Source organism: Corylus avellana, chromosome ca6 (assembly GCF_901000735.1).
Source record: "Corylus avellana chromosome ca6, CavTom2PMs-1.0".
NCBI classification, from domain to species: domain Eukaryota; kingdom Viridiplantae; phylum Streptophyta; class Magnoliopsida; order Fagales; family Betulaceae; genus Corylus; species Corylus avellana.
In genome coordinates, this window is record NC_081546.1 from 949,631 (window position 1) to 961,854 (window position 12,224).

General features: G+C 36.1%; 2 protein-coding genes across 4 annotated transcripts; one reads left to right on the forward strand and one right to left on the reverse strand.

The window, feature by feature from the left end:
• Positions 1-641: 641 nt before the first annotated feature.
• On the forward strand, positions 642-6,084 carry LOC132183705 (IAA-amino acid hydrolase ILR1-like 6). Its single transcript, XM_059597093.1, has 5 exons — positions 642-1,177; positions 2,169-2,294; positions 4,507-4,821; positions 4,924-5,052; positions 5,589-6,084. Exons 1-5 carry the CDS (start codon positions 680-682, stop codon positions 5,952-5,954), a joined length of 1,434 nt encoding a protein of 477 aa, XP_059453076.1. The 5' UTR covers positions 642-679; the 3' UTR covers positions 5,955-6,084.
• On the reverse strand, positions 5,965-11,748 carry LOC132183706 (delta-aminolevulinic acid dehydratase, chloroplastic-like). Of its 3 annotated transcripts, none has more exons than XM_059597094.1 (14): positions 11,615-11,748; positions 10,857-11,188; positions 10,473-10,584; positions 10,243-10,316; positions 9,694-9,762; positions 9,489-9,572; positions 9,281-9,350; positions 8,845-8,900; positions 8,153-8,274; positions 7,790-7,861; positions 7,620-7,701; positions 7,446-7,523; positions 6,714-6,877; positions 5,965-6,091 (listed from the first exon to the last, which is right to left on the reverse strand). In XM_059597094.1, exons 2-14 carry the CDS (start codon positions 11,160-11,162, stop codon positions 6,061-6,063), a joined length of 1,320 nt encoding a protein of 439 aa, XP_059453077.1. In that variant the 5' UTR covers positions 11,163-11,188; positions 11,615-11,748; the 3' UTR covers positions 5,965-6,060. The 3 variants fall into 3 exon arrangements, with proteins under 3 accessions (XP_059453077.1, XP_059453078.1, XP_059453079.1); XM_059597095.1 differs by having other exon boundaries at positions 6,040-6,129; XM_059597096.1 differs by lacking the exon at positions 5,965-6,091 and having other exon boundaries at positions 6,485-6,877; positions 11,615-11,747.
• Between the last annotated feature and the right edge of the window lie 476 nt (positions 11,749-12,224).

The window sequence follows — 12,224 nt, forward strand, 5'->3', positions numbered from 1 at the left end:
TACATCACTTTAATTTTTTCTTTTATATGTATGATGTGATAAGCATAAGTTGCCGTATAAAGCTATAAAATATCTTATAATACAACCGTAATACCAAAAATATTTCCTTTTTTATTATGCTTTAAATAAAAAGAAGATGGTCCCTTAGAAAACGGAATTTACTAATTCGAATTTATTTGTTCTTATATTTGCTGTTGAATTCATTTTTTTTTATTAAGAGTCTTAAAATATTGTTTTTGAATTTTTTAAAAATAAAATTCAAAATATTAACAAATAATTCAAAACATAAATATTTACAAATTATTCATAATTATATATACGTCACATCACAACTAATAAGGAAAACATCATAAAAAGCTTTCCAAACAAAGTAAAGGAAGAAGCACTAAATACAAAAAATTAATAATGTAAGACCAGAGTGTGTTAATACACGTCTCGTACCACTTGCTCAGAGTGGTTGGGGCCCATCAGCTGCGATTCGACGCCTTAATCAATTCAACGAGCTGTTCAATTTACACACTCGCACGCCATATTCTCCCACGTGCTCTAATACCATCTCTGCCCAATATTTCTCAGCCCCCTTTTATCCCCACGTGCTCTAATTCATTTTCTTCTTCCTCTTATATTTATTTCTCTTCCGCTCTGCTCTCTCTCTCTCTCTCTCTCTATCCCCGTGAAAATGAATTTTCATTTTCACAAGCTGCGTTTCTTAATCTTAATCTCTATGTTGGTTATCAACAGTATAATCCGATTGGCCGAGCCGATACCGACCACCGAAGACGACCGGTCATTCTTCGACCCGGGCTGCTGCTTTGGATCCAAGCCTTCGTCGGCGGCTCACAAGAACCGGACCTGCCTGTCAGCCACGGCTTCTTCGCCGGAGATATCAGGTACGGGCTGCGAGGTGTGGACCAGGGCGTGCTCGGAGGCGGTGTTGGGCTTGGCGAGGCGGCCTGAGGCGGTGGAGTGGGTCAGGGGCCTGAGGAGGAGGATCCACGCGAACCCCGAGCTTGCGTTCGAGGAATTCGAGACGAGCAAGTTGATCCGAGACGAGCTGGACCGCATGGAGGTCGAGTACAAGTACCCGTTGGCCAAGACGGGTATTCGGGCTTGGATCGGGACCGGCGGCCCGCCTTTTGTGGCGATCAGAGCTGACATGGACGCTCTCCCAATTCAGGTTTCTATTTTCATTTTTTCAAATAGTATTGGGTTTTTGTTGATTTTTCTTGTTAGTTTAAAAAATGAGTAATATTATAAGTCATCTTCGTGTCATCTCAAATGTGATATAACTTTTAAAATTACTGTTGAATTTGAGAGATGATGTATTAAACTTTAATTTATTAATGATTTTAAAAAACACATCACATTTAAGATGATTCCAAAAAAATTATAAGCAGACATTTAGCATTACTCTTAAAAAACTATTCAACGTACTCTCATGGTTGAAGAACTTTTGGAAACTTGAAGTTCAATATATATGTTTTTTTCAATTTTCTTTTTTTTACTTGGTGTTTCCAAATTTGGAATAAGTTGATTTAGTCACTCATAAACCTTCATTTTAAATACCATGGTATGAAATGATTAAAAAAAAACACATATTGAAAATCTTTCGATGTATAAATGTAATTGTACTTTTTTTTATGCTGACGTGTAGATTAAGAAACATATATCAATTTATGGATGTCTTATAGTACAAATAAGAATTATCGTATGGTATTGTCATGTCATAAAGTACAGTGTGTGGTCACGAATGTACTACCATAAATTGTATGTAATATATAAAGTATAGTTACATACATACATTATATAAAGCAAATAGATATTTAATGTTGCATGTGATGGATTATGGGTACAGTTCAGATCCCAAGGCAAGTAGGTTTACCCCCATGGCGGCGTGGGTTACTCTTTTATGGGCAGTTCTTTCTTTTTACCTGTGATGATAAATACCTTTTGGAGGCTGCACTGAAAATTGGTTAGCATGAAAAAATTATCCAGATATAAGGCTAGATTTGGGGATTTTTTTTTTTTTTTTTTAATTTTTTATTTCAAAAAGTATTTTGATGTAATATAAAAATAAAAATAATTTTGTATTGTTTGTTAATGTTTTTAAATCAAAAGTGAAAAAATAGTGGTTTAATTAACAAATAAAACCAATTTATTTGTTCCAGGAAGCCGTAGAATGGGAGCACAAAAGCAAAGTTGCAGGCAAAATGCACGCTTGTGGGCATGATGCACATGTTGCCATGCTTATTGGTGCTGCCAAGATATTGAAGACTCGCGAACATCTATTGAAGGTTCGGCTTTAGCTCGTTTCTATAACTATTAATGGTTTAAATTTGCCCTGAATTTTTGTTTTATGACTTATTTTCCTTATTTTCTGATTTAATTAAAAATAATAATCATCTTATATAACCAAGTTTTTCTAGAAATTAATCTCTTTGCCTTATATAAAATCATAAATGTTTGAATTGCTATTTGAATGTGCATGTTATGCCATCACTTGCAAAAGGGTTAACTGCATGGTAAAAATTGTGAGGGCCATCCTTTTTTATATTTTTTTTTCCCCTTTTTTTCATGATTAGTTATATGTCGTTAATAAACTAGATTAGAGTAAAACTTTATCCTTTGTAATTCTGAATGTGGGAGGATGGATCAGTTGGTGCAATACCTTTGGGAAGGGTTGAATTTGTGTGGACAACATTGGATCCACAAAAAGTGCAATAGGATGATGGGCTGTATTACTCCCTCATGTATTGCTACACATGACCTTAAAGGATTTCCCCATTGCTGTTTGGACATTTGTGTCAGAACTTGTCTTGGCATGATCAGTTTGCTTGGCAATGGATGTTTCTTCAATTGTTGTCATGAACATAATAATGCCTCCATTAATATTTTTGCTTCTGTCTTGTCTTTGCTATTTCTACTTTATGCCTACTTGATTGAACCGTGTTTCACACCCACGGCCACGGGGAAAGAATACTCAATAAAAAGAAATTTCCCAAAGGGTTGAAATCGATTGTCAAAAAGACTCCTTTCAGTAAAAATGGCACTCATTGCATTCCCATGGATGTAATCATACTGCACGAGGAGCTTTGTTAACTAACACCATTGACTTACAAAAGGAGCATTGATGAGCTTTGGGATTCCTTGTTTAGTTGGTGTAACCTTGAAAGTTGTTTTATTCTTTGACATCTTTGGTTATAATTTGACACATCATGGTTGATTTGTTGGGGTGTGATGTGTGAACAATATTGGGCCCTTTTTCTTTTCCTGTTCTTGTTTTAATAATTGTCGGGTATTGCATTTGTCCCTTATTCTATGTTGGGTGTTTTTCAGAATCAGAAACCCACAATGAATAACACACGCAGGACATTTAATTTTGGGATATTTCATGTTAAAACATAAGAAAATGCTTTAAAGTATTGGAGCTCTTATTACAATTTTTTTACAAACTGTCATGTCAATTTGTAAATTTCGTAGTAAGAAATATAATATTATGAATAGCAGTTTAATTTAATTGCTTAATAGCTGATGTGTCAATTCACATAAGTATCACTACTAGAAATCTTGATCCACCCAAAAACAAATCCAAATGGGAACCTAAAAATTAAATATTGATACATGAATGATAATCTCTCGAGTGCTTGGTCCTCAAATAGAATATGTTAATTCTTTGATCTGTTTAATGAGTGTTGGCTTGTTATTCTTATTTGCTCACATGCTGGAAACTGAATATATTCTCTACTCTTTCGGTGATGACCGAAGAAAACTCTTGACTTTTCTTATGCGGTACCTAGCCGTCAAAAAGGTAGAACCAACAAAAGAAAAAAGAAATAAAGATAGTACTGGACCACTGGTGACACTATTATAAGGGATAGTTATAGTTTTCTGTCTTAAAAGAGGGACAGTCGTTTTCTGTCTTAAAAGAGGGACAGTCATAGAAACTGTAGAAATGGCCTTAAGTGAAAAAATAACTAGAATTCTCTTCTATTCATCTCTCTCCATCGTTTATTTTTTCACAGGAGATCTCCAAATTTTTTATTTATTTATTTATTATTATTATTATTTTTTTTCATATAGCAATGTTTTTGTCTTTTGATTGATGAAAGCATGTGAGTCAGTTTGGGTGTGCTGATATCTAAGCGAAAGAATACTTAAAAAAAAGTTATGGAATTGATGGGCCATATAATAAAATATGATTGGTGTCCGTTTCACCAATCCAATAATGTGTCATAATACTTGTTAATTTGTTAGGGAGTGGTTGGAAGATTGAAATATTCCAAACAAACAATCAAATTTGCCTTCTTTGTTGGGAAAAAAGAGTGTTAGGTATAGGGTTAGAAGTAGGAGAGGTCTTTAAGATGGAGACGCAAAGTCTTCTAATATCAACATTCGCATATTCATAATTTAGCTGTTTTCTTTTTTGTTTACGAATATTTTTTTCAATAGTGCTAATCTGCACGTTAGTCTTAACAACATTTTGTATGGTATGGTATTGTATTTCAGGGTACTGTGATACTGCTGTTTCAACCAGCAGAAGAAGCAGGGAATGGCGCAAAACGGATGATCGGGGATGGGGCTCTGGAAAATGTGGAGGCCATATTCGCAATTCATGTATCCCATGAACATCCTACTGCTACTATTGGGTCAAGACCTGGTCCTTTGCTCGCCGGCTGCGGCTTTTTTAGGGCTATAATAAGTGGGAAAAGGGGCCACGCTGGGAACCCCCACCACTCGCTTGACCCCATTTTAGCAGCTTCAGCCGCAGTAATCAGCTTACAGGGTATTGTGTCTCGTGAAGCAAATCCTTTGGACTCACAGGTATGTCCATATCTCAGTTATTTCTATTGTACTCCTAATTCTGTCTATTTGCTTGCATGTCTACGTTTATTTTGGATTGACTTATCCTTTTTTTCTGCTCAGGTTGTGTCGGTGGCATCATTTAATGGAGGCAACAACCTTGACATGATCCCGGACACTGTGGTCCTTGGTGGCACCTTCAGGGCTTTCTCCAACACAAGCTTTTACCAGCTTCTCCAAAGAATAAAAGAGGTTTGTCATGTAACTGGTACTAGAATTAATTGTACTAATGTACAACATTATAGTTTTTATTACAATTTCTTTACAAACTGACGTAACAATTCATAATTAAGAGTATCTAATTAACAAGCAAGCTATTAATTAATTAAAATGACAAATCAAATTTTTTTAGTTAAATCATTTCACTAATTATGGACTACAACGTCAGTTTGTAAAGAAACTTATAATAAAAATTGTAGTACCCTTAGCAGCCAACACCCATGATAAATAGTAATGCTACTCTTTACAATCATTTATCACACTCATTTCATACAATATAAAATATGTGAAAAGTAACATTATTCGTGATAAAATTATCATCGGTACGGTTTACTTTAGGGCCTGCTTTTTTTCTTGCTATAGGAAAGATAATAATTGTTTCCCAGGATGTGGGGACAATAGAAATTTATTTCTAACTAAAAGGAATCCAGAGGTGCCCTTTCACTTAACTATCCAGTTACCAATATTCAAACAGGTGAGCTGACAACACTCTTCATCATTACAAACAGGTAATTGTGGAACAGGCCATTGTTTACAGATGCTCGGCAACGGTTGACTTCTTTGAAAATGAGTACACCATATATCCCCCCACTGTGAACGATGAGAAAATGTACGAGCATGTGAGGAAGGTGGCCATCGATTTGGTGGGTCCAACAAATTTCAGGGTGGTCCCACCAATGATGGGTGCTGAGGACTTTTCCTTCTACTCTGAGGTTGTCCCTGCGGGCTTCTTCTACATAGGGGTAAGGAACGAGACGTTGGGTTCCATACACACAGGCCACTCACCTTATTTCATGATCGATGAAGACGTTCTACCCATAGGCGCTGCAGCTCACGCCACTATCGCAGAAAGATACCTCAACGAGCACCCGTGATGTGCTCTATGAATTTTGGTCCAATTGAGGGATGATAAAAGGGAAAAATCTCTCATGGTGTAAAGAACCAAGTGCAGTTGTAACTAGTACTTCGATGTTATTGTTGTTACAGATATAGTTGTTCCTTTTTCATCATTCTGTTCATTTATAAGCATCAAATTGCCTCGATCAGATTCTGGATTTGGAAACAAAACCAAAGAGAGGATCATTTTTGTTAGTTAATCCTAGGTTACATGAGAATATAAACGAGGAATCTCTTTACCGTTCAATAAGAGGTGTGCAAATTTATCATCGAGGATTACTAATTGCTTTCTACTCAACCCCATCAGACCCATTAAAACAGAACACGATCCTATCCATTTAAAGTATATGGGGAGGAACCATTTCATGATCCCAACGGTTAACATGGTGCTTCATCATTGAAAAAATGTTTCAGCTTATGGCTATAACCCATTACCTGCACAATTCAGCACCTAGCAGAACAATACATGCGTATGTATTTTGTTTTTGTTGTACGAGGACAAAAAAACTCAGAAAGCTGGATGTTTTACTCTAGATTACATCTTTATTGTATTGTCATGTGGACTAAACAAGAGTACACTCTGCACTCAAGCACCTACATTACTTCAGCTGTATAGAAACGACAGACGGCACATGTTCATTTCCAATTTCAGTTCAATTCTCATGTCATGAAAAATTCAAGTTTTTTTAAGGTTTTTCACATAAAACAGTGCGCTATTTTATTATAAAAAGTCTCACCTCTTTTCACCACATAAACATTTAGCAGCTTGTAGAGCAAAATATGTAAGGATGATGTCAGCACCAGCCCGTCGGAGACACATTAGTGACTCCATCATAACCTTTTCTTCGTCAATCATCTTCAAAACCCCACCGGCCTTGATCATTGAGTACTCACCCGAAACCTGAACCATGAACAAAGAAAATTTGAGCACCACCCAACACGAGTCCATGAAACTAAGGAAAAATAACAAACTCAATGGGGAAAGGTGAGTTCCAGTATAACAAAAGCAAAAAGAATAGTAGGGGCAGTGGGTGCTAGTTACAAAACAAAGATACTTTGAGGACATCCACTAGAATCCCACATCTTTGCAAGCATAAGGTGAAAGAGTTTTCTTTTGCTAATCAATACTAATAATTGCAGATACCTGTATAACAAGTAACAAGGATGGGATCATGCCATGTACATGAAAGCTAAAACCTTTCTTTACGAGAAGAGTTATCAAGACAGTTCAAGATAATTATGATATTGTTTTTCTCGATCTTTATGTGTTTCTGCACCAATAGTTGGTTCATAATAGCTTGTCCTCAAAGTTAGAGCTACCAGATTTTCACTTCTAGTGCATAGGTGCAAACAATCATTTTCCATGACCATGCGGAATATAAGTTATTGAAAGTACCTAATTAAAGGTGAAAGCAGAAGTATCGCATAATTAAAAATGATATTGGAAGTATGAAAGTTAATGAAGGTACCTGATATGCAGCAATTGGCAAAGAAGAGTTATCTCGGAGAAGTCTTATAATATCCAAATAAGGCAGCCCTGGCTTCACCTGTCACCCGAGTTATAACTAGCATACAGTGAACTTCTGCCTTACGTAAACATGTTCAAAGATCAACAAAAAGGGAAAAAAAGAAAAATTACAAACCAAGAGGATATCAGCGCCTTCTGACTCGTCTTCATGGGTCTCAACCAGAGCCTCTCTATAATTGGCCGGATTCATCTGATAACTTTTGTTTCCAAATTAAATGCAAGACAGAGCATCAGAACATTAGATAACAAATTTAACATAAAACTTTTCTTTAATGAACTACATACGTTTTTTTGTCTCCAAAGCGCGGATTTGAGTCGAGTGCTTCCCTAAATGGACCATAAAAAGAACTTGCATATCTGTTACCAGCATGATAAAGATAGACATTACCGAAACAGCAACCAACACCAAAGTGGAAAAATTAACGCTATCCGACAAGTCAAAAGTTCTGATTATTACAATAATTGGTCAACCTAGAAACCAGGTGCAGACAAATCACAGTACAACCACCAAAAAACAAATCAAGACTAAAATGTAATAGCATAAAGAAGATATTCACTAGATGGGAGTTCGAGGGAGTGAGGTTGCCCCATTTTATTTAGATAGTGATTGAAAAAGGAAAAAAATGAGAAATCATTTAAGCAAATTACTTCGCTGTATAAGACATTATCGAGACATGCTGAAAGCCTTCAGCATCCAAAGCTTCTCGAATGGCTCCTATGCGTCCATCCATCATGTCACTTGGACTGACCACATCGGCTCCAGCTCGGGCCTATGTGTAGAAGTAACGAAGCCAAAAAAAACAAATAAAAAATAAAAACTAGTCAGGTAATAGTAGTGAAACACATAGCATAACAACATGTAGGTAAATATTAGAAACCCCTACAAGGTTGCTCTATAACCAGAACCTTGCCCCAAGATTCGTATGTAAAATGAATCACAGGCCATAGTATACTGGTGCAAGAACCTTGCCCCAAGATTCGTATGTAAAATGAATCACAGGCCATAGTATACTGGTACAAGTTCTTGCAGACTTAAAGCAGCTAAAAGACCTACAATCTTTCCCTACTTTGGAAGTCCAAGATAAAGCAGTTTTCAATCATTGTCAAGTGGAAAATCTCAGTTTACCCAATTTTTGTTTGCCAAATTAAGGAAACCTTTAAGAACATTCCGTTTGAGAAGGCTTAAAAATGACAAAATCAAAACATGTGATGGGCCATCACACCACACCTTCAGAAACCTCAGGAGAGTCCCTGATATATTTTGAAATACCAATAGATGTATCTGTTATTTATGCAAACTGTAAAAACTAATTGCAAAGAATATAATCTACCAAAATTACCTGGGAAACAGCCTGCTTACACAATTGGTGTACAGTCTCATCGTTCATTATAACACCTACAGGGTATCAATAACATATACATAGTTGAAATTAGTAACTCAACATTGGTATCCATGTGAGATCAACAAATAGAATGCACAAAAAGGCCATGAAATCGGCTACGTTAGAATAATGATCAAAAATTTGTTGAAACTTAAAAATTGATTGTAAGAAGTTATTGACGTGCAATAGAAACTTGGGCATAGAAAGCACGAGCATATCCCACATCACCAGCTGTCTAAGGCATTGGAGCATCCTACTGTCTAGAAAAGTCATTGGTTTTTTGCCTACTTGAATTGATTTCCTTTCAGTTCTCAGAAAACATTTTTAAGAAAGATCAACAATTTTCTTTTAAATATAATAGCAATATCTAAAATATCACATATATCTATCTTACCATCTTCTCGGACAATACCGTCATGGCCATCAGAGGAGTAAGGATCTAAAGCAACATCAGTGTAGATCACCTGATGAAAGACAGATTTAAAAAATAAATAAAATAAAATAAAACTTTTTTAAAAATGTCATATTTCCAGATAGACAAAGAACTTTGACCTTAAAATCCATCTATAGCCCAAAAAATTAAATGAAGGATAATGACTTACGAGATCAGGGTATTTGTCTTTGAGCAACCGTATTGCTCGAGGCACTAAACCATTGTCGTTGTATGCTTCATCTCCCGCCGAAGACTAAAAGCAAAAGGCCAATCATGATACATCATTATGTGGAACAGAAGAGAAAACCCATTCTTACCCCCTGCCCCCAAATCACCAACCAAATGAAAAAGAAAAGAAATTAGCGAATAAGAACCTTCAGAGCATCTGGAACTTTGGGGAAGAGCACAACACTATTGACACCGACATCCCGAGCCTTTCCAACCTGGTTCAGACAATGCTCACTCAAAAACTTGTCCGCAATTCAACAAAATAGATTACATTTAGATAATGCATTGAAAATTAAAAAGTGCTCTAATTGGATATGCTAATTAGCTCTATCTAAGCAAAAGTTCATTCAGGATTTGTCTACTACCATATCAGCTCAAACTATAACTTCCAACTAGTTGTAAAAGTTCCTGGATACGTACAACTAACATCTAAATAGTTAAACTAGTCTAAAGAACCATGGAGAGGCGATATGATTCTAAACAGTTAACAGTAACTTAGTCATCTACTCATGAGTCATGATAGTTTCTAGCAAAGCTAAATCTTTAATAAAGTCTAACTTTCGTTGGGATACACCAGTAAACCTTTGAACTATTAGTGTATTACCTTGAGAATTAATGACTGGGATATAAAACGTAAATGCAAATAACTTTACTTATGTGTGACATGTAATATCATCGGTTAGAGTTAATATCACCTCTTCCACAAGTCCATGTCTCCACCCAAGCCTATAACATCCAGGCATAGCGCCAATAGGTGTGTCCTCCTCACCTGCAAGTTTCGTGAAATGACATATTCATATCATACAAATTGAGGCAGGTTTATGCATAAATGCAGCGCGAGCACACACATGAGAGAGAGAGAGAGAGAGAGATGCATATAACCAGAAACGTAAACTACAAAGGAAAGGTTCACATCAATACCAACCTTCATGAATAAAAAGTGGATAGACAAAATTTGCAGGTGATAATTGTGTCTCCTGGAACGCTGCCCGCAGTACAGGTGACTTGCGGTTACGACGAGGACGTCGATTCAGTGGCTGACACAAACCAAAAACAATCACCAAGGCAGGGGTTGCAGTTGCCAATAATGATGCTCAAATCCACACAATACAAAGCCATTCAATCAAATCCAACATTTCACATTTTGACGTTCTAAAACTTTTAATATTGAATCAGTCATTTTTTACTTTCTAATACTTCTAAACCTACTTCCCCAGATTACACCGAATATGATTGGATCATAATACTATGTTTGTTCAGGCTATCTAACAAGGTTATCCAAATGATATCCCAATGCTAATATACTCACAAGTGAAGGGACCACAGGAGTTCCAACTGGTGCTGCCGGCTTGCGGGGCACAGGAGGGGCTTTCGGCACGTTCCCAGCCACAACAGCAGCCTCACATTCCTCATCACTCAATCCCATCTTCTTAACTGGTCCATCATTCTTCTCACTCGCTCTTACAACGAAAAGACGAGGCCGGCGAGCTGTTGTTCCAGTCCTAACACAATTGAACTTCAAATTCCTTGATGGTCTAAGTCCAATATAGTTCTGGCAATCCAAACCCTTAATTGCTTGAACATTGCAAGGCACATTAACGATACTCGAGGCCATAGATTATCCCAATACTAACCGAATGTCTGTAGCGTGAACATACACACAAAACAGCAACGATCATAATCAAAAGGTCGGATATTTAAATATAAAATTTGAGAATTTCCGATTCTATGTTTTTCTATTAACACCAGAAGCTAATTGAATTCAAAAGCATCTTTTTTTCTTCAATTGACGTCTGTTTGGTTGCTGAGAAAGCCGAGGAAAAAAAATTTAAGAGGGGCCGATACTTATATAAAATTTGAGAAAGCGGAGCAAAAGAAACGAAATGTCCAAAGTTTTCTACTAAGATTTCAAAGAAATTTCGCCAAAAAGTTGTCTCACGCTCAACAACCAAAAGTTGTCTCACGCTCAACAACCAAACGCCTTTCTCTACTCTTTCTTCCTAAGCAGCCAAACAGAAAACAAGAAACCTTAGACAGATCCCGCGAGAAAGTGGTGGAAAACCTTACCTTGGATGCGAAGAAGCCGCGGGAGATCTCGAGAGGACCTTATCGGATGAGGGGAAACTGAGGGAAGCCAATGAGAGGAGGGCTGTACGCAAAAGATGAGTGAGGACGCTGGCATTTGATTATCTTTCTGTCGTATTCGTGTCCACCACCTAACCACTCTAAAAGCCAGACAACCTTACTGCTGGACGGCGACGGATTGTGATTCTGTGAATTAAAATTTAAAACACGTTCTTCAAAATTTTCAGCTATCTTATTAAATAAATTTTGACATTTTTTTAATTACTATTTTTTAATTAAATAATTATAATTTTTCATATTACCAAGTATCATTTTTTTTATTCGATATCTACTATCTTAGTATTTATTACTTTTAATTTAAAAATAATACTTAGGCTTTGTTTTATTTATTACAAAAAAAAAAAAAAAAAAAAAAAGGAAGAAGAAAAAATCGGTGTTTGGTACAACTAAATATTATGATCAAATCGAAAACATTTTCGGTTAACCAAAAACCTTCTTTAATTTTTCATAAAATAATTTTCTCTTTCTGTAAATTGTAAATTATTTTTTGTGTTTGAATCTCTTTTTCTTACAGTCTTTTTTATAATTTATT